Below are 22990 nucleotides of genomic sequence, written 5' to 3' on the forward strand. Positions count from 1 at the left end.
GTGGGCATGACTTTGCTGCTGATATGAGTAACACAGAGCAACCTATTCTGGTCGCGTGACCCCTAGTGGGATGACAACAAACACCCCCTCTGACATCTGACTGGAAGAACACACAGTAATTGTGCACGTGAGTGTGTGTTCTTTGACGGGAAGCGGTGAAAGAACAAAGCAGCCTAATTTGTTGTTCTTCTCCAATCTGTGACTTGTTGTTCCCTTGCTTTCTCTTCTCATTCACATTTCATTGCTCTCTCTCTCTCTCTCACACACACACACACACACACACACACACACACACATAAACACACTTGAGTGCAGCAGAAGGCAATAAAGAGAATGATCACATTCCTTGCGTGACAGCTTGGGATTTTCCAATTTGACACAGAGTGGAGGCTCGCACCTGTTCCTCAACTCTCTTGCTCTCTCTCTCTCTCTCACACACACACACACACACACACACAGACACACACACACACACACACACACACACACACACACACGTTGGAAAACACAGTAACACAAACCATTCATTCACCCACTTGCTTGCAATTAGGACTATCATAAAGACAACACTTCATCACAAGATCATCCAATACAATCCTTACTCAGTGTGTGTCCCGGCTGTGGGCGTGACAACACTGTACACACAGCAGAGAAAAGTTATTAAAAAGCCATCAAAGTAATACCAGTCACTCTAAATAAATTGTCATGAAGATAATTGGTAGTGAGATGCTTCTTAGTCTCCCGTGACGTGATCGGAGGCGATAAGAGCTTGGCCACATACCAAAGTCTGCTGCCTGGTTCCTTCATGTTACCGCCATAGTGGGTGTCAGTCAGAGCTAAATATCCCTTTTTTCTGTTATTGGCAGCCATTTTGGGGCTAGAGTTATCAGATGGTACTAAATGAGCCCTGCATTTGCCCTTTACTGCAGGCCATTGCAGGGCAGGGTTATCAGATGGCGTTAAATGTGGCCTCTTTCAGTGCAATGCCTGGTACCATCCCCCTGGGTAAAAACTAGGGGTTTGTCTGGGCTGAAGGGAGGGATGATGGGGGATAGAGGTTGGGTTGGTGGTGGATTTAGCATCAGGGCCAAGGTCACGTCTGGGAAAAGAGAGAAAGAAGAAGAAAAAAAAAAAAACACAGCCAGCATCCCCTGCGAGAGGTTCAGCACAGCTGCCACAAACACTCAAACTGCAGTCAACAAAAAAATGAAAGAAAGAAAAGAGGAGAAATATGTATTTCATTGTGTTTCTAAAACAGGCTCTGGGGATTGTGGTGGCTCGTTTGAAAAGCAGCGTTAATATGTCAAGAGCTTTGACCTCGACAGCCAGAACAATGCACGTCAACAGAGAGAATACATAGAGGTATAGCAGTAGAGAAGGGATGGAGGGGGGGGGTGTAAACGATGGGAAACAGACTCTACTTCCTGTTTTTCTTTCAGTATTGTTTCCTTCCCAACTTGACCTGGACCGTGGATGGGTGTACGTGTGAATGTGTGGATTGGGAAGCAAAGTGGTTCCAAATTGTTAATTCATCTCATTCAGTAAAGTTCTGCAAATTACATCTCTGAATCTAACAAAACTTTAAAAAAAAATTCTGGGTGTTTTGTGAAGCACTTCTTTTAGAAATTTGCTACAGCACATAAATAAAGATTATCTTACTTAACAACCTTAAAGTGGGAGATCAGAGTTTCTACTGGTGTCTTGAGTTTCTGCACCTGTTCCTGTAGGTGCCCTGCTAGAGTTCAATTGAGCAAGACGCAGTTCTACAGCTGGCCCACACCTCTGAACATCTGATCTCTAACCTTTGGTGTTCTGTGAAATTTACATTATAATGGAGCTGAAGTCTTACTGTAGTCTTACCTTAAGCTCCACGATGCTCTTGTTGTCCTTGGAAGTGAGCTTGGGGTCCTGGAAGAGGGGGTCCTCCACGTAGATCAGGTCCCACTGCTCCGTCGAGTAGCCGTCCAGGACAAATGCAACCTTGGTGACCACAGGTGGCTGCAGAGCCAGTTTGGCCAGAGAGGGCGTGGTGCACTGGATGGATGTCCGGTTCTCACCATAGACACAGCTCTAGAGAAGAGACGCAACACAGACAGACACAATTTATGGGTCAGAAAATTGTACACCTGGCCTGCAGGTATACATATGTGAATGCAGGTACTTAGAAATGAGATCCGCATTTTGTTTGTAAAATTTTCAACTGATATCCTTTCACACTTGTTTACTATTGTACAGATCTGTGGTATGTTCAGGCACAATTTCCTCATTAAAGTTATGAGGTTTAACACACTTATTAAGAAACAATGTTGGCACATGTTTTGATGTGTGCAGGGAAGTTGAGGAGCAATGCATGGGTGGTCACATCCACATTAGCACAACTAAAGAGAGATCTGTAGGTGCTGCAACTAAAGTAAGGAACATGCACCCATCTTCTACTATTAAACGTTATGTTTTTCTTATACCTCAGTGATTGTAACTTTTCTATACTAACGAATCAGGAATACCAATAATAATGTTATGATATGTGCAAACTCATAATTCCTGTGGGAGTATATTGCATTTTCACTGCACACTAACTGCAGTTTAACTGAAACTACGATCACCTTCAATCAAATCTTCAGATCACTGTGACAGTTCTATGCACCCTCAAACAAATTAAAAGAAAACAAACCCACAAACATAACTGCTACATACTGGACATCGACCCTTACCCTTACCTAAAGCTGATCCTGGTTCAGATCAACCGGTCTTACACTCACTTACAATGTAAAACAACAATGCAGTAATCCTAAGTTTGGCAGCTTCTTTTATTCTAACACATGACATGAGACAACGCCTGTTTTCTGCCACTGAGGTATTTACACACCTGGCCTGAGGGCACAACAGAGTTTTATCCAATTTTGGATTCAGCCCACATAGCCCTATCAGTTTTTGTTTTCTGATTAAGACTACCCAGTGAGAGACAAAAAGCTTAGAAAAACACCCTAAGTCCTTCTTTATTGACGTGTGGAGTTTCAACATGGGTATCTAATGGGATAGAGAGACTGAGGTTGACGTCTCCTGTGTTTACATGGCAAAGATTTAAACCTTTTGTGTCTGCTTTGAGGTTTGAATTGGGGGGAAATGCAGCATGCACTGTTCTGATGGTACAGAGGAAAAATAACTTGTGCAGAAGAAAGTATGGTAGAGTCATCAACTGGCTCATCGCGAAATATCTTTTGAATTATCTATGTTTTGTTTCCTTGTGTGTTTTCCTTGGCTGAACTATATACTAGGGGCCTCAACCGGATGGTGGAACACATGGACAGTTGGGCAGAAACAATTGCTTTAAATAAAGATTAGAGCTTTAAATGCAAACCAATTATTGTTAACAATCTTTCAAAATGTAAAACGTGGTTCATCTTACCCCGTTTACCTACAATTTCTTGAAGATACATATTCCAACACAAGTGCAAAACACTGTGTTGATTTAGTAAACACTAAAGTCACTGAGCCATCCACAGATTTACAAAAAAAGAGTAGGAGGACAATCGCGGAGGAAGCCGTCCTGTAAGGGAACAGCATCCAAATTGGGGTGTTACTGGGATCTCAATTTGGGGCAATGTTCCCAGAAACAAGAAATCAATAGAAAGACTAAAGGGATATGGAAAATAAATGGGTACACTAATCTGAAAGTTGTTGTTATTGTGTGACTTGACATGCAACAATAATTAGAGCAGTTAAGAGGCCAACAGTGATTATAAAATGATCTAGCATAGTCTTTTCTGCCTGTCAGTATGCTGTTTTATTCTTGGATCACAGCAGACACCTCCCCTTGTTAGTTTATTTTCAGACTCCAGGATGTAGGATCCATATTTCTGAGGGTAAACGGAGGTGAGGAAAGAATGAGGATGTGTTTAATCATTATGCACATTGTGGTCAATTCTATCAGCAAAGAAAACATAAATGTAAGTGATAGAAACACTGTTAAATAATGTAAAGGCATCATATTCCTCTACACAGGTGCACTCAGAACAAACCAGACTCGTTTGGCTGTAAGTGGAGAGATCAATGTTATTATTTGCGCAGTGGTGGCCAATGATAGTGAGTGTTTATCTTTTAGGGTACAAAGGTAGATGTGTCCTTGAGTCAATGTCCCACGAGGACAGGAGGTAGAAAGATAAATGCGCCTCTCGTAACCTTTGAACACCACAAATGCCACTTTTCACACTGTTGTTTAGTGAGTGGGTGCTAAGATAGTTGTTGTCATTTAATTGATTAATTTTCAAAGCGTGACTGATAGGCTACTGAGAGAGCAGGGAGGGAGTGGACATACTGACTATGGAATAGATTAATAAAGGCACAGACTCACATAGTTGTTGACCCCTGGTATATATTTTAATTTTATTTTCATTGGTGAAATAAAACAGACTGGGTAGCAGCCTATGTGATTTGATAACAAAGAAGGAATGTGGACTTCTTGAGGCTAGACCAGTAGGGAACTACTGCACTATTGACTATGGTCTGTAAAGAAAAAAAAGCTCCACAAACTGGTTGAAATCTGACTTCCAACACATTGACTGCAGTAGCAGCAGCTCTGTCGAAGTATTGCTGAAACTTCCTCATACACTTCCTAATGTGACTCCCCAGTGAGCTATATCAGCCTAGACGGACACACACGAACACACACGAAAAAAGTTACGTGCATCCGCAAATGCTGGAACACAAGCATAAAGACATAAACCCATGAATGCATACTGAATGCGTGTGTCCATGTGTGAGGGTAGTGCGGGGTCGCCTAACAAAAGCAATCCAATTAACCTCCCTCCTCCGCACACCAATAAGGAGTGAGTAGAACGGGACTGTAGGGTAAACCCCCCTCTCCAACCCCCTCTCCCAGGGGTGCGGCGAATGGAAAAATATTCTGTGAATTAGTGGAAACCTCAGTCAGTTTCATTGTTCAGTGGATGTCTCCTCTTATTTAAGGGATAGGAGGTGAAGGGCTGTAGGTTGGGAGCAGCTGTAAATACAATCGCTCAGAGAGCTGGGCAGTGAGCGGGCCGAGGGGTTTACTGTGGGGTGATGAGAGAACCAGCGATCCCAAAACCTCCACCGTCCCCGAAGGATCATTAGTGTAACAGCCTGCGAAAAAGCCAAGTCATAACGGCGCTCCCACGTACAAAATTGCTTGTCAAATCTACAGTGATTTATACCAGTTGAGTTTTCTGCTGTTTCCAACCATGCTGTGCTGTATTATTATTTACTCTGGATTTAAGGTCTACAGTTCAGCTGTGTCTTTGCTTATTATGTTGAGTTTTTAGGTGTAAATTTCACTCTTTCCTTTTTGCATCAGATGCTTTTGTAACTGCATATAATGTGTTTCGCATCTTGTCCTTCTGTTTTTTTAAACTTTAGTCTTACTCTATTTGCTTTTTAGACTTCACTTATGTTTTGCATTTGTGCAAATGACCAACACTAAAACTACAATCATTCATCTCTTATCAATACTTTCTCAGTTACAGATTGTCACGTGTTAAAACCTGTACTGTTTTACGTTGACACATGTATTACTTGTTCTTTCTTTATTCTGCCAATGAGCCGCTCTATTCTGGAAGCAGTTGAAGCTTTGAAGCACCTTGACTGCTGACAGACGGGAAAACGTTACTCATTCACTTTCATATATTTCCTTCTCTCAGATACCCGCCAGCTGTGGGGGGTATGGGAAAGGAAAGAGGCTACATGAGGCATTCAGGTGTCAGCTGGATAGATGTAGCCTGCTGGGATGACATAGGAAGAGGAGTCTCACTTGAAACAAGCCAATTTGTGAATGCAGGCGACAGGTGTCTGGCTACAGTGAAGCCTACAGTTAAACTAAACTTAAAATCTGTGATGGTGCAGTCCGGCAAGCAACGCTGGTATGAGGAACTCTACTCCCCAAACTTTGAGAGTGATTTCTGAAAATGCATAGATCACTTGTTTGCAGTGTTTTTGTGTATGTGTAGCCTCCATAGGCTTTGTGACCATGCAAACTTTTCATGACGGATCGTAAAAAAATAAACTCTTTTATGTTTGTGGGAAAGCTGAGATTGGCTGAGACCAGGCTTTACTGGAGATCTGAAAGGCAGATATCAAGTCAACACTGGCTGTTTTTTATGCTCCAACTCCAGCTGAGACCGCTGAACCTCTGCTCTTGGCTGTTAACAAGTCTTGGTTTCTTCCTCTCTCCAATCTGCTTTAGTGTAAAGATCTCTCTCTTTTTTAAAAAAAATAATTCTTTTGCCGTCATTTCTTTTTATAGTAGCTGCCTTAAATGGTCAATATTCAGCCGTTTTTACATGGGCGCTAAATAAAGTGATCCGATAAGATGTGGGTTCACATGCTCTAAGGTATATAATGAGGATATAAAATTTTTGATGTGCGCAAAGTGGTTCCACCCGTGGTGAAGCGTCATATCTTCCTGTGGTTCCGTCTGTTAATACATTTTTCACGATGGACCCACACTGTGTCCTGTAAACAACAACAATTGCATTTCGGAAACAACTCGTTGTTTTGAGCCTTGTCTCAACGGGCCAGATCCAGGCTGCTATACTAAGGACACTTAACCTATACGTGGTGCACACTCTAACAAGTCAAATATTCTTGTATTACTGGAGAATTGATTACGTCAACGGAAGTGAACATCATTCGGCTTCAGCGGCTTCTTGTGGGAGACTAAATCGATCGCACACCCACAGTTTAGGTTTATGAATGTACTGTAGCTCTTGAGGCATGACAGGCTGGTTCACATTACCCAGAGTACTGTTCCAGTGGTGACGGGAACCTCTGTATGTCCGTTTGTGAAAGATGATTTGCCTCTATTTTGAGGGGTTAAGACAATAAGACACTTATACTGTCCCTTCCCAGGCTGAGCCTTAACTCATCCCGTTTACTGGAAGGAATTTAACAGGCGACAGCTGGGGCCCTACAGGGCATGATCCCATCCTAAATCATTAGTTATGATAGTCTTATTTTATACAGGCTCACTTCAGTGAGACAGTTGTTTTTGCCATTACTCTCTGGTTTGTTATTCCAGGTTAAAATGAACATCAGGGCAAGAGTTTTCTTCAACACACAGTCTCTCAGTCATCATACAGCAATTGATTCGCCACATCTCAGTAAGTAAAAGACTCCCAGTTTGCATGGTTTTAAAGACAGTCACAGCATGTGTTATTGACTTGAAAGTGAATTGAACCCTATACCCAGGTGTAAATGGGCAATGCTGACACATAAAGAAAATCCTGAAACACACAGAATGACCCTACGCATCTAAGATTACAGGTGAAATTACAGGTTAAACTTGACTGTTTCATACACAAGCCAAAACTGAAGAGTGTATTTTTGGTCATTTTGTATTTGGCAATTTAAATTTCAAAGCCTATACATAAACAAAGAGTTTATTAAATTATATTATGCTTGGGCCACAAGCATATCTGACTTACTGGCAGGTGTCAGCTGAAACACTGCTCCAGTCTGTTAACTAGTGTCCTAAATCAGTGAGCAAATTATAATAAACTGCAGGTAACCAGGGCAACAGTGCTTCTGCTGTGTCCTACCCACTGATGAAACAGATGTAACCATGCGTTAAACTGACTAGAAACTTCAGTGTTAAATAGGTCATATAATCTAATTTTTAAGGTTCAGCATTTTCTAGGGGTTGTACCAGAATAGGTTTACATGGTTAAATTTTCAAAAAACACCATATTTTTTGTCATACTGCACATTGCTGCAGCTCCTCTTTCCAGCCTGTGTATTGAACGCTCTGTTTTAGCTACCAAGTGAGGCGTCTCTATCTTGTTGGGAGTTGCACATGTACAGTATTGGTAAGGACTATTAGCCAATCAGAATCACAGTAGGGCGGGTCTTGACAAGCAAGGTAATGTGATCCAAAACAAAGCCCCTTCAGCTGCTAACCACGGCTTCGGTTCAGGTACATGTTCGAGCCCAGACAGAACAACCCGAACCAGCTTTGGAGCAAGACGTTTCAGAGTGGTAAGTTATTAATGTCTGTAACAAATTTATTCATATTTTATACGTAACATTTTAGCTGTGCACTGTCTCTACATCACAAAACAACATTTTGTCAATTGACTGTCTGGAAGGTATCTAACTTTATCTATCTAACACTAGCCAAGCATTATTAAGTGGGTTACATAGTGATGCAGATAGGTTACGGAAGTAAAGGCTGGACTACAATCGACTTGCTTTCAGGCAATTCAGAAGCAGTGTTTTTTGTGGGAGATGGTAACTCCCTTTCGGGCTTTTTCACTTTTCAAACCTCTTACATGCACAAAAAAGTGATCTTACACAAAAGTTATGCCAAACAATATTTTATAAATATAAACTATGACTATTGACAGCCTTACAACTGTCCAATTTGAGTTTTTTGAACCTCTAATCATTGACCAAACATACTGCTTTACCTCATATAGATGCCTACATTCACACCTAGAAACTTCAGCAACAGTCTTCTACGGTTGACCCTCAGGTCATTTCCACTGGAGAACGTAGAAACTAAGGGCTCAAAATGGCAACTGCTGAGGCAGGGGGCAGTGGTAGATGCAAGTCCAAATGCTTGCCAAGTGAATCAGGGATTCGAACCAGCAATTTCTGAATCACAAGCTTGATTCCAGAGTCCTCAAGCTGAGTCTGTTCACGCTGTTTGTGTGTAATGAAGCCTGAGCTCCCTAGAGACCCATCAACCACTGACCTGAACACAGGTCAATGACCGGGGAAAGGGAAACTGAAAAACGAGACACTGCATGGAGTGTTTGTGTGCGTGTGTGTGTGTGAGAGAGAAAAAGAGAGGAGAGAGAGACAGAGAGACAAACAGGAAGAAAGACAGATCACAGAATGAGGGATTTTATGTCAAGATTTGAGATGGAAATCTTATTCCATGAGTGTACGCGTTCTGTATCAGTGTGTGTTTTTACGGAGCTTATTATTGTCTCCTGACTGAACCTGCAGCAGTGTGTGCCTCAGGATGACAGATAACATCATTACATAGCACTGCTTGTCCTCAAACTGCCTCCCAAAGGCAAACATCACACACACACACACACACACACACACACACACAGGGAGAACAATACACCTTTGCTTTGTTTGTTATGACGCACTAAGAAATGTCACCTTAACTTTGAAAGAATATGTCTCTTAACAAGCTACCTCTAATTAGAGTTGCTGTTGTTAAAATGTCAATATCTTGAAATTGTTGGAAAGATTTTGAAATGTTTTACCATGTTTATACACAGAGAACATCTCCAGTTGCTATATATTTTTTCTGTTTCAGTCCAGGTAATGTAGGACTTGCAAATAGATTAAATAAATTCTAAACTTGGAGAGTTGTGCACAGTTTGACTGATGAAGATGCTCCATTTCTCTCTTTTTTTTAAAGGATCTGATATCATTTCAGCAACAACTGCAATGAAAACCAAGTTGTGAGGCTGTTATCCAAGTGCACTATATGATAGGATCAGAAGGTCACACAGAGGGAAGCCATGGCGGGTAGTTTCTGTGGTCAGTATTATTACTTCAGACGCTGTAAGTGTCATTTGTCCAGGTCCAAATGCCTGATGCACTGATGAAATCTCAAAATGTCTTCATGACTAAAAACAGCAACTCCTGCTTCATTTGACTTATGACCTGGGTGACATTTTATAAACATTAACACCTTTTTAAGGCCTTTATGATTAAGCTACATCAATTTCAGACATTTTAAAGGCCTGCAGCCAGCGTGGTGAAAGCCTGGTAAGTGTATGGGTCAGATAATTTAAAACACCTCCGGGCCATCGCTGTAAAGGCCAGCCAGTCTAAGGGAGTGATGATGTGATTCAAGCATGTGTGTGTGTGTGTGTGTATCCTGCAATAAGTAAAATAAAGTCTGACGGAGGTGAGGAGAGCCAGAGCACCCTAAATGCCTCGCTCTGCCTCTGCTACTGTGCATGAGTCAGAGGTGACAGCTGGATCCTACAGATCCCACAGATTTCCATTTCCTTTCTTCTCATGTTTGTCTGACACTTTAGCTCTTTTCCAACTCTTTTTTTTCCTCCTAGATGGTTTTGGGGGCGTTAGTATATATAATGACAATACCATGTATGTGACAGCATGGTGTTTGAAAATAAAAAGGAGCTGCAGGAACTAAAGTAAGGAACTAAATCAGAAACCAAAAGTTTCACAAACATCTTACATTTTAACTGCATCTCAAGAACAAATATTAAAACAATAGTTTTAATTATGATGTCAATTTGATGTTTGTACAGATGTTTAAAAGGAGACGCACAGAGATGCAAAAAGGAGATTGACACGCCAGAATTTCTCTTTCTCTACAAATAGTTTCACAGTTTTTAGCATTAAAAGAAATTTCCACCCTAAGTGTTCATATTGATAGTAGTGCAAAGTTGTTGTGGTGATAGGGATTGTCAGCCTTGCCCAATATTGCAGGTTAACCTACACAGTAAGCTGAGAAGAGTTACATTTTTGGTGTTAGCAGCAGAGTTAATCTAACCTGACAGAGTCAAATCCATTATCTTTGACTCTCAGTTGATAAGTAGTTGGTGTCAAAACCGAGTGTAAAAGCAAAGTGTAATTGTATAAATATTAACTCTCAACTCGTTACTCTTAACTCTGTTACACCTGAAGTGTTCATGTCACCCCCACTGCGAAGGCCTACACACACCGGTAGAGTTTTCATGAAAGCACTGACTGCTGCGAATCTAGGGACCGTGCTTTTGACCTGAGTCTAACCTTTAACACTGTTTGATAAGTAAATGAATTAGTATTTGTTTAGCTGATATTTCTCTTGGTCTCTCACATGGCCGTTTTACAATGGTGAGCCATCATAACTTATGTCGCCATACTGTTAATAGCCACCGCACACCTAGCGGTTAACCTGCATGCCTAATCTGCTCATTCTATAATGTAATTCTTTGAGGTGCAAGTGTTAAAATAAATGTTTTAAAAACACCAAATGTGACCACCTTTACTTTCTTTTCCAAGTGTTTTTTTGAGGAAAATAGAAGAGCAAACTTTGTACCTTTAAAATGTTATGGGGCTAACACTTGAATAGTTAGCAAATGATCCCCTGAGAGAGTTAATGTCTAACACTACTACACTAAAATGTTACGAAAAACTGGTCAGTGTTAGGAAGTGTTAAATTTTAACTCCCAAAAGAGCAAAAAATACACTAAATTAGTGTTAAGGTATCAACACTCCCTGGACTCATATAACACATAAAGTGTTAAAATCAACTCTGATATTGTTAATTTGGGTAAGCTTATTTTACTGTGTAACCTGTTAACCTAGAAAACCTCAGGAGCAGGAGATCTTTTGGGAGGCAGGAGCTAAAACCTGCACTAAAATTCTTACAGTCAAAATGCATGGAGAGTGCCTTAAATGTTCCAGAAAAAAGTTCCTTTGCTCAAAATGGCCATGGGGTAAATATTTTTCAGGGGAGTCTTTTTTTTTTTTTTTTTTACTTGACCAAGGCTTAAACTTAACTCGGATTGTGCAAATCTTGTAAATGAAATGATGGATGTCTCATTTTGGATTATGAAATGCTTCCTGTACTCACCACATGAAACACCTCAGCATCCTGAGCGGTGGTGAGGACCATCTGGGGCTGGAGGCCGGACTGAAGAAAGAAGCCATGAGCTGCCACCGTGCAGCCTCCGCTGTAGTGAGGGGGATGAGAACGGATGTTAGCGTCAGCATCAGACACAGTAGATCCCCACTGGGAGGGACCTGCTGTTAGCATTAGCAGCTTAGCCACTCGTCACCTCCTACTCGCTTCCTCCTGCTGGAAAACTAAAGCATTAATCTGTCTGGGCTAATCCACAAATGTTCTCAGTTAAATTCACCCTTGCTTTCTCTCTCTTGTACCTCCTTTTAGGCACGCACAAGCCGAAATTTGAAGGATCTTAGTCAAGTTGACATTGAGAAAGATAGATATCCAAATCATTTCTAAAACATCCAAAAAGGTGTAAGCAGTTCAGCGCAGGCCACCACACGGATGTGGAGAAAAAACCTTTGTGGATTACAACTGAAAAATATACTGAAAACCCCATTATGAATGAATATAACTCTGACCTGACGAAGGAACGTGATGGCTGGATGCTGTTGATGATGGGGTCTTGGTTGTAGGTGAACAGCACAGGGGCGTCACGCTCCACCGAATCCACTGTCAGCTTCACAAGTTGCTCAGAGGGAACACCGTGTGGAGGCGTCTTACAGGTCAGCATGTTAGACGACAAGCTGATGGTGGAGGTTCGGGAAAGGGGGTGAGGGGAATGAGTAAACACACAGGATATACTGTTGTGTTAGTATGTACAGTGGTAGCCATTGTCCTAGCCCCTAATTCATGCGTTTCTCTTGTATTACTCCTGCAGATAATTCCTGATGGTTCTTGCTTGAGAGGGAAGAATGAGAAAAAAAAGAGCGAGAAAATAGGAAAACAATGACTGAAAGAAAGCAAGACTTGTCCGCTTTAACATATCCTCTCATTCATTTTCTCAGCAAAATTACGTTAATGTCAAAAGACATTTCAGTATGTCTAACAAAAACAACCCCTCTACAGCACATGTACATATACAGTGCAACTTCCTCATTCCTTTGTAAGAAAGACAGAAAAAGGCAAAGACTTTAAAAAAATAAAATTTTTGAAGAGCTTTTCCTGTTATGAAGAATGTACAAATACAAAAGACAAAAGAAAAACAGAAAGAAAAGACAGGATAAATAAGTGTGAACTGACCTCTGGATCTTACAGGCTGCTTTCCCTATCGTCACCTCTCTCTTGTTTCCAGTATCCAGGAATGCTCCTCTTATGGTCAGCATGGTGTTTCCGGACTTCGGTCCGAATGTCGGGAAGATCTCGTAGATCACAGGGTCCTGGACGGAGAGACCACCAGACACTTTGAATAACTCAATTTGTTAAAGTGAAATTTCTCTGTTTTGACCACAAATACAGTATGAATTGAAGAACACAGATCAATCATTGATCGACTGCTCATCAGTGTGTGCTATCTTTCACTTGAATATACTGTATGTTGTGTTTGTTTTTTTAACATAATGTCAGACAGATTAATTCATAAATTACAAAATACGCACATTTTTGCAACCAAAAATAAGGACTAACACCATTCTTACCACAAAGGTGAAGCCATCCATCTTGACCGACATGTGGCCACTGATGACCTTCACTGTGTGCCCTGATGGGGTGAAGTTCCCACTGAACACTGGGGAACACTTCAGCTCAGTCCACCTAAACACAACCGCCCCAAACAACACACAGACCAGGCATTATACCCTGCCACAGCCACCCAGCATTAATCCTAATTCAATGATCATCTACTGCAGTAAAACACAAAGAGGCCATCTTCATCTGGCATTGGGTGGGCGGTGTTTTTATTTATTTCCCCAGTTTGTAATGAGGTTGTTTGTAGCAAAAGGGACTTTTGAATGGGACATGGCCCCAGTGGATTTGGAGGAGCGGAAAGTCTGGATGCAGCGATTTTTCCCAGCAATTTTTCAGTTAGAGGAGTCATGCGTTGAATGCAGCAGACAGCAGGAGAGAGAGCGGGGCTTCTTAACATTCTTGCTTCAACACAATAACCCCTATTAAACCTACTCTGCCCCTATAGGACGCCAGTGTAGGGGTCCCTTTCTCTCGTAAACACCCACCACTTAACACACTCTGACTCTCAAAGGTGGCTTTTCAGATACTGTGCAGGAACAGTGTTCATTTAAACAGACATAAGTATACTAGTTTAACCTGCACACTGACTGCAAAAACTAGTACGTCAACAACTTCCCACAAAACACACACAGGCGTGGGATGCATTTAGCAAGATGTGGAACCTGTTTACTCCGTGAACCAAACAAAAAAAACACACACACACACCTGTTGATATTGTCTTGTCTGGGTAGTTTGCAGGGAGCTCCTGCCACCTCCACTGTTACCAGAGAGGCCTTGAAGTTCTCAGTCTTGTCGAAGCCCAAGTTGCGCCCGCACATTGTCACCACTGTAGAGCCTCGTATAGGTCCCGAGGTCGGAAAAATCTAATGCATTCACAAGGAACATTTAACATTTAAACATTTAGTCATCGGTCTGCAGTCATAATCATAACAAGCATCAGTGGTGACCTACTCCTTTTACTTTCATACTGAGTCCTGTATGTATAACTGTTTTGGACTAAAAAATACAGTATTAGTTCTACACCAGCGGAGAAGTACCATAATCAAAATATCTGAAATTTCCCCTAAAGGGGGATTAATAAAGTTATATCTTATATTTGATCACCCAGATTTTGTAAGTGATACACATGTTAGGTATCCTGATATGAGATTTAAGAAAAATAAGCTATCAAGACACTGAAGAATAATGTTCATGCAACCTTTCAATTTAATTTTATTTATATAGTGCCAAATCACAACAATAGTTATCTCATAGCGCCTTTCTGCGGTGAGTTACGGCTCTTTTCATTTTCAAAGTCTGTGTGGTAAAACAGCCCCAGAGGAAGGTGTTTTTACAGATGCTTATCCAATTAACCCATCTTGTTGCATTTAGGGCAGAGGAGGTAGCTTATTGTTGTGTTTTTTTTATATGGAGACTAACAGCATGGGGTGGAACAAAGTCAGAAATACTGAATACCACCCACACTGAGCTCAATAAAATCTCACAATGTCAGAGCAGTGTAAAATAGGACAGTGCAGCTGTAAAAGGTCTGGTATTTCAGGAAGGACCATGACCTTCACAAATGCCACAATGTAGAGACAAACAGTGCAAACAGACCACAGGTTCAACAGATAGGTTATAGGAACTGTTTTTGGAAGGCGAGGAGTGAGAGGGAGTTTGAACAAAGTTTGAACCCAGCATGATGTGATCACATGATGTTCCAGCAAACTGAGTCAGCAGGAAGCTGCAAAGTCACGTAAGTTAGATTTAGGTTCAGGTTATTTGCACAGTGTTGAAACAGCAGCTAAACAATTGAGAATTTATATGTTTAAATGAGCAAAAAAAGTGAACTTCCTGCCCTGATTATCACTATGATCTAGTGGCTGTGGTTACCTTAGTGATGACAGGTGTGCAGTAGTCCTGGGTCCAGAGGGAGGAGGAGGGACACTGATTGGCTCTGGTGCAGTGTCCATCACACCAGCCACATTCTGTCACCCGCGACGACAACAGACAGGAAGTACAGGTGGTCAGCTGACCACAGCCGGGGGCGATCAGAGGGACCTTAGTGATCTAGGAAGAGGACAGAATTGAAGACAGGGAGCATAATGTGACAACTACGATCTAAGAAAGTCAATTGTGTTTCCTCGTTTATGTCTAACATGAATAAAGTGTGTCAGACAGAAATAGATGGGGTTGCAGAACCCTTGCGGTAAGCCCCTAGGAACATTATTCTATTTTATCTGTTGGCTTGCTCCTGGTTTACTGTTGTTTATTTGCTTTCAATGAGAGTGTTTTTGTAATCATCTCACTAGAGCAATACATTTGTAAGGATTATGTTTTTGTTATGATTCACAGATGAACCCAGGACAGTCTTAACCTACCCAATTTGTAGAATGGCAATATGTTCTGACCACAGGTGCATTTTTGTCCTTAATAATCTCTGTGTTTCCAAACCCACCTTGTTTCCTGTGGCCATTAGCAGGGCTCCATCTGAGTGTTCATCGCCTGGCAGTGCTACACTGGCGGAGACGGGTCTCGAGTCCAGGCGGATATTGACATGAGGAGAGGCAACTCGGGAGAACAACACCTGAAAAAAAATAGGACACGTCATTGCACTAGTCTTACTGTGGCAAAAACATTGTAATGAATCTGACACAGAGTATCATTAGTTGAGATTGACTGTAACTGAGATGAGCAATAAAGTCACTTTGTTGTAACAAAACACGAAACTAGCCAACTAGAGATGAGATCCAACAAAGAACAGAAACAACAAACAGGTAACCAGACACCATTCAAAATGCTTTTGTAACAAGAATACTACTTCCTGAGACACTTTACTTTCCAATGGACAAAATATTAGCAAACATCAAAGAGAGGTCTCAACAGTAAACTTAAATCAGACATTTGGGTATTATTATTGGCACTGATCAACAACTTTCTTATAGGCATTTTTGACTGAAAATTTTAATTATTCATTCTTCAAAACATCTCTAGAGAAGACTCCACACATAGCGGAACAATATTTTTCTCTCCACTCGCTACTACTTCTGCTTCCTGTAGATGCAGCCAAACTTTGCCAATGCTGTAGGCATAAAATGAAAAGTGGGGTTTATAATAGCTACATATGTTGCTAAAGATACAGTATGATTTTGAAGCAACCAGGAGACAGGTCTTCAACAAGTCTTTTATTACTGCGCTAGCACACCTTGACTGGGAGTTGGTGCAGGAATATGATCCAGATTGTGTCTTTTTTTTTTTTGAGGTAGTTCCTTGACCTGAATTTGACATCAAGCAGAGTTGTTTTAAAGTAACTCCATTACAATGTTTCCTCTTGGTGTCTTGTCAAGTGTCATAGTCCAGAAGAAATTGTGTTAAAAGACCTCACTGTCAACATTTTGTACTATAATAGCAGGAAAAGCACAAGTGTAACTAATACCACCTGCATATACAATTTCAGGGCTCTTGCCCTAGTACACTGAACTGGAACACAGCCATTATTGTTCATAGCTAAACCTGTGTTTGGCAAATCAAAATATCTGCTCTTTCAAAGATCTGGGGTTGGTTTAGAAGCAACCTTAATTACATGTCATTTAAAGCTGATTTAGATAATTTATATCAGAAGCAGTTTTTGCTATATTTATAATCCTGACAGCAATCGATAAATCAAATGCTCTGACACAAACATGAGTGTCCAATCCATATGTGGCAGTTGCAGGACTGTAATAAACTGGCCTACCTGCCTGTCCACCTACCTGCGTACCTGTGCACATTCTGCCCGTACAATCATATCACATGAAAATGTGCTCTGGGGGAGTGCCTTTGAAGGGAGGCCTGAACGCAGGGGATGGGATTTTTTCAGTTTGATACTTTAACGGGACATTTGATTAGATTTTACGGTAACTGGACATACACAACTTTTTCACTATTTTCCCATTATTTGAAGGTGTATATCACCAAAGCAATTTGAAAAAGTGCTTTTAAAAGGACAGTAAAGTATATGTTATTTTGTCTAATCTGCCTCTAACAATGGATGCACAACGTCAAGTAAACACTTGAAATTTTTGGAAATTCTGTTTTTTGTTATCTTTACGTTGCAAGTTAGATAAAGAGAACAATATCAATTTAATCTTTGTCTAGGTTAACAACCACTGGAATCAAACAGCTTGCTAGCCATCCAAGGTGACTTCAAACAACTCCAAACCTGTATCTGTTTGTTTTTAACATGTGTAGCAATAGAAAACAAGACATTGTGATGTAACAAGAAGTTAGCTTACATATTTTTAACAATGGAAATGGAAACTGCACACACCACATCTAAAGTCCTGTCCTCATGGTGAAGTTGACAGTTCCGCAACCTTTTCTAACTCTACTAAAAGACTGTATTTGTGAATAACTTTGTTGCTAACAAGATGCAACATGTACATAAAACTGGGAGTTGTTGGAAGGCATATATTTTGCCTTTTGGCTGAGTGTAGCTGCGCTCCCTGCTTCCAGTCAATGTACAAACGTAGGATAAAAAAAACATAATGGAGCTACCTTTGTTCTTAAGATACACACATACATTTGATATTGTTTTCCCTCTAACTCTTAATAACACCACACAAGGACCTTTCAAAATGTGTATTTACAATTACTATTAATGGTTCATATTAGATTGCATCGACATTTTGCAGCATTTATCAGCTATGAAATTGGTCTGGCAATCAGTCAGCTTCGGCCTATACTCTGCCTGCAGTCACAAAATCTTTAATTAAATGTATTTTATTCGAAATACATCACTGTCTGTATCCTAATAAGTGCTTATGTGAGACACACACACACACACACACACACACAGTCATCAAACCTGGAACAGCATTTATCATTTGCGGTTACACTGCAATTACAGGCCTGGGAGCAAACAGGGTCTCTAATGGGGTGTGTGGTTGCTGCAGTTGAATGAAGCTCTCTGAATTACACCATTCCTCCATTGTGCGCACACACACACACACACACACAAATAGATATAGTCCACGGACAGACACAATCCCTCTGCCACGTCAAGATGAAGCTGCAATGTGATGTATCCTCCAAAAACATACAGTAGTACTGAAATTCTGAAAACAACAAAAACAAATCACACACCCACATGAAGCTGTGGCTGTTAATTGGAAGGTCGGTGGTTCAATCCCGGCTCTCCCAGGCTGCATGTCGAAGTGTCCTTGGGCAAGATACTGAACCATGAATTGCTCCTGGCGGCTGTTCCGTGAGTGTATGAATATGTGTGAATGTTAAGTTTCTGTTTGAGCACTTAGGCTCAGTGTATTAATGTGTGTGAATGCAGATGTAGTGTAAAAGCGCTTTGAGTGGTCGAAAAGACTAGAAAGGCGCTATACAAATATGGAGCATTTACATACAGTACAGCACACACCTGGCTGCCTGTAACAAACCGATGGGAGGTATGGTACGTGTGTGTGTGATTTATTGTGCTAGACAAAACACCACACAATGCACTTAAAGATATTTTCATCCACTCATTGTAAGGAACTATGCAACAGAGCGTCCAGTAAATACCTATAGCACTGCATTAAAAATTTTAAATGTGATTTCTTTTGGTTAGCTGATGCACTACTCACCCTTGCCTCACCCTCAGAAATGCCTTGTTTTCCAGCATCATTCCTCCCACTGTTTAAACCTCATGATCAATGTTGGATTTTTAACAGCGAGTATAATGGGTGGCTTTCCGCTGGGGACAAGGCCATACAACAGGCATCTCTCTGGAGGTAATAGCGGTGTAAATTACAGCTTATTGTATTAAGCAGGCGGGGGGAAGTTTGGCCTATAAACACGGCCACTGTGTTATTCCCACAGTGGTCCAACTCAAGTAGAGGGAAACACTTCCTGAGCCAGAATGGAGTCCACTGGGGGGGAACAACGCTCTTTTTCTTTCACTGCCTCAACTCCATATTCCCTCTTCTCTCGTCCTCTGGGAGCAACCAGGAAACTGAAATACATGAAAAGTTGACAGGTTCTTTTTATCGTACTAACAATGAAATGAGCTGCCAGAGCAAAGACGACCACCACTCACATATTCTTATTGTAGCTTAGCTTTAGGAGAGAACAGGTGGCCGGAGGGTCGTCAGTTCAAATGCACGCCTTGGAAAATCAGTGGAAGGAAAGTGTCTAAGACATTGCAGTCAGACCTGGATACCTTTGAGCAAGGTGCTTAATGGATTACTTCAGTTTATTATATCTTCGTTCATACCTTCATGTAAGAACATGAGTCCACTTGAAATGTGGGTAATAATCCCTCATTTCACAGGAAGACTGTGAGCCTACCCCGCACTTCTTTAGCTAGTACAGTAGGTGAAAATTGAACCAGGAAGTCGGTCTGCGATGGATACCTCATTTTGTTTCCCACCAGATTTTTGATAATTCTCACTTGACGGACACAGCTTTGCATTAAGCCCTGCCCCCTACTCTGTCTCTGATTGGCTAACCCTAATCGTAAACCTAAACTTAACCAACTTAACCAATCTAACTAACGAGTACTGGCCAATCAGAGGCAGAGTTGTTGAAAATCTGGTGGGGAAAAAAAGCGTGATGATGGGTAACAACAAACAACAAGTCTTCTTTTTTGTTCAAAAAGTTTGGCTGGCCTGACCATCTTATGTTTAAATTTGTCTGGCGATTTTACCCCATTACCAGAACTCTGGAATTACGGTATCTTGGTGAGTACAATATGATTATTACTATCCTTTCTATTGCTCAGTCATTTTTTCCCCACTTTCTTTCTTTACTTTTCACTTGCTTAACATCTTTCCAGCTTTGTTTCCTTCTCCACCCTCTTTCGTTGGTCTCTCCGTCCACATCTCAACTTCAATCAAATTAATTCAGTTTATATCTATATAACCTGCATGACTGAACAGAGACATGCTTTGCTAAAGCAATACCGCTGCAATCAGGATTATGTTTTCAACATTAGCTTTATTTTTACCAACATTTACGGATAACTAATGTTCAATTAATTATGTCAGAAATCTCTGTTCATCTCTGTGTCAATGACAGGCAGATCATACTTGATAAAATGGAGTGTATTGCAGTGCAGGGCAGCTGCTCTCCACTTCAGACCTTCTTAAACCCTTCAGCTAAAACAATGAACTTCAGCCAATTCAGCCAACCACAAAAAAAAAAAAAACTGAAGGAGGGTCTGGGAAGGAGGGTTGATGGTAGAGAAACAGCTGCATGGGACACTCAGTGAGCAGAAAATGCCGTGCAAGCGAATGTGTCAGCGAAGCCCCGCCATTCACCATTAACGTGCCGTTCGGCTTGTAAGCCCCGTTGCACCATACTACCACCGTCTCTAGCCCCCGTCCTTCCCTCCCACCCTTTCAATGCAGCTGTCGGCCCTTTTTTCCATGTCTCCCTTGCCTTTTTTCCCCCCATGCCTGTCTTTTCATTCTTGTGTTTCAAAAACACGTGAGGTAATTCAGCGTTTACTTTATGCGTTTAATTCGATGCATCGTAGTTTTCGGCCCAACACTGATGCACCAATACAATGTCACTCGCTGCACTTTACTCTGCAGCTGTAACCATTGCATGCATACAGTTGTACAGTTAAGAGTGGATTGACACAAAACTATAAACACCACATGAAACAGGAGGGAAAGTGACTACACTGAGTCACAGTCTGAAATGCAGTTACACAGGCTATTCATACTGAGTTAATTAGGTTGAATGCCAAAATGTAAAAAGTGTATTTTACACTGATGATCAGCACACCAAATCCATATTTAAACTGCATGTGCAATGGCACTAAAAGCTCCAAAATTATTGTAGTGTAATTGTTATGTGCCACATCTGGAAAGTCATAAAAATGTATTCTCGCTTAACACTGATTGGGTGATTTGCGCGTCTAGACATGAAACCGGGATGCATTTGGCTGAAAAGAGAATGTTTTTTTCCCAACATCTCAATTACATACAGCCACTGTTTCAAATGTATTTAAATGACCATATTTGAAAGACAGTTGAATGTAAATTGTCTGCCTGTCTCTCATGTCTAGACATCTTTTAATCTGCAAATTACAAAACCAGGAAGCCAAATACCTGCTAAAAGGAAGAGTGGTCTCTGACTCTTCAAAAAATAACATGCAATCAAGGCCAGTGTTCAAGGAAGCATATCTGATGTGAACCATCGTGTGGCACAGCATGCGTGTAAATCTGACAGACTGATCACGCTGTAAACCGGCCGATTCCGGTCACAGGCTGATCAATCGGTGCATCTCTACCTAAAAGCAGTACTGACAGGCCATGTATGAGACGTTGAAAGCAGCTAACAAATGGATAGTTACAATTATAGGTGTAATGGACTGTGTTTGCTCAGATGGCAGACTGGAACATGGGCTTTTTGGAGGCTCACTGAGCATAGGTCAAATGTAAGCAAATTCTGCAAACAGAAAGGTCCTGTTGCTGTTCACAGTTTCCCCAAACCTGCCTCTAGTAGAGGCACCTGCAGCTGTGTGTTGTGTCTCCAGCAGGGCACTTTCACTACTCTCAAACCAACGTCCTGAGGCATTTACATGAACAATTTCTATGCAAATAAGGTTCCTGCCAGTCTTTTAAAAACATTTATTGCAAAAAATTACCAAGGACAGAACCATGTGACTTCTTTACCTGTATGTGGCGTCCGTCAGCGGTGCCCAGGTATGCCACTGCACGGCCATGGACTGGCACCACTGTGATTGAGGTAACCAGGGTGTTTGTCAAATCTTTTTGCCAGTACTCCAACCTTTGGACAAACTGGGTCACCTGCAGGCGATACTCGCCCTCTTTCCCTTCATGGATTCCCTCATGTGGGTCGCAGTCGTCTGATGAACTCTGCAAAGTAACCAAAGGCATCAGTCAGACAAAATGTCTTGTAGTGTACTCAAAGAATAACAACATAGACAGCGAGATTAATAGTGGAGAGAGTGCTTCTTATTGTAATTACAGGCGTGAAATGGATAGGACATAAAGTGCAGAAATCAGAAAATCAGTGTGGTCATGTTTAATATAACCCCCCCCCCACACACACACACACACACACAAAGTATTAAACTTTGCTTAAGAAGGAAAATCTGGAGCAGGAAGTAAAGACTATTGATTGCCACAAATATTAGTTAATGGACTGTACCATTCTTTCTGGGAATCGTCAGCAAGATTGGATCACTTTGTCCAAACAGACTGCTCTCCTAAAACTACTTATTATATAATATCATGTTGAACTATCTCCTTTCATATCTGGCCTGATGGGGGAGGGTTAAGAGTCAAACCTCCTAAGCTCCCCTTAGCTACTCTTTCATCAGGCTGTGCTCGTAATGGAGGTCTCAGTGTGATAGTACCTCAAGGGCAAGTATACTCTTTGTTGAACAGAAGTTTGGGGACGGCAGGATTTCATGGGAAACAGTGAGGAGACTTTCATGCTGTTTTTCATTCCATGAACTGCTTTTTCCCTCTCCAGCTGGGCAAACCCCATGTTTTTTCTCCCTCTTTCTCCACCCCCCTCTTTCTCTTCTTCTGTCTCCTCACTTGAGTTTTAGAAGCAAAATCTGTCACTCCAGTACCCCTTACTTTGGTTTTCAAAAGTCGCTGGGTAGTGCAGATTGTTGTGTCTGGAGCCTTTGGAGCATATAGTGAAAGCTCAGACTGTAGCCAGAGCTGGATTTGGGGGCCTTTCTCTATCAAATCCACCCCCCACCCCTACTCACTAGCCCTGCTCTCTCAGTGCTCCGGCTCTTTTTGTGTTTAGTCATGGCCTCCAGTCCCAGCCTCAAGTTTCATTAAT

At 41.4% G+C, this 22990-nt stretch overlaps 1 protein-coding gene across 1 annotated transcript in view; it reads right to left on the reverse strand.

Moving 5' to 3' along the window:
• met (MET proto-oncogene, receptor tyrosine kinase) overlaps positions 1-22990 on the reverse strand; it is a 67572-nt gene that overhangs the window by 19930 nt on the left and 24652 nt on the right. Inside the window, exons 3-11 of the mRNA XM_046037596.1 lie at positions 21841-22044; positions 15645-15773; positions 15080-15256; positions 13913-14070; positions 13159-13273; positions 12764-12900; positions 12103-12267; positions 11588-11687; positions 1861-2070 (exon numbers count right to left, since the gene is read on the reverse strand). Coding sequence (XP_045893552.1) covers positions 1861-2070; positions 11588-11687; positions 12103-12267; positions 12764-12900; positions 13159-13273; positions 13913-14070; positions 15080-15256; positions 15645-15773; positions 21841-22044 — 1395 coding nt within the window. The remainder of the gene's footprint in view (positions 1-1860; positions 2071-11587; positions 11688-12102; positions 12268-12763; positions 12901-13158; positions 13274-13912; positions 14071-15079; positions 15257-15644; positions 15774-21840; positions 22045-22990) is intronic.

The sequence above is a fragment of the Micropterus dolomieu genome, linkage group LG22, assembly GCF_021292245.1.
Source record: "Micropterus dolomieu isolate WLL.071019.BEF.003 ecotype Adirondacks linkage group LG22, ASM2129224v1, whole genome shotgun sequence".
Taxonomy (NCBI): domain Eukaryota; kingdom Metazoa; phylum Chordata; class Actinopteri; order Centrarchiformes; family Centrarchidae; genus Micropterus; species Micropterus dolomieu.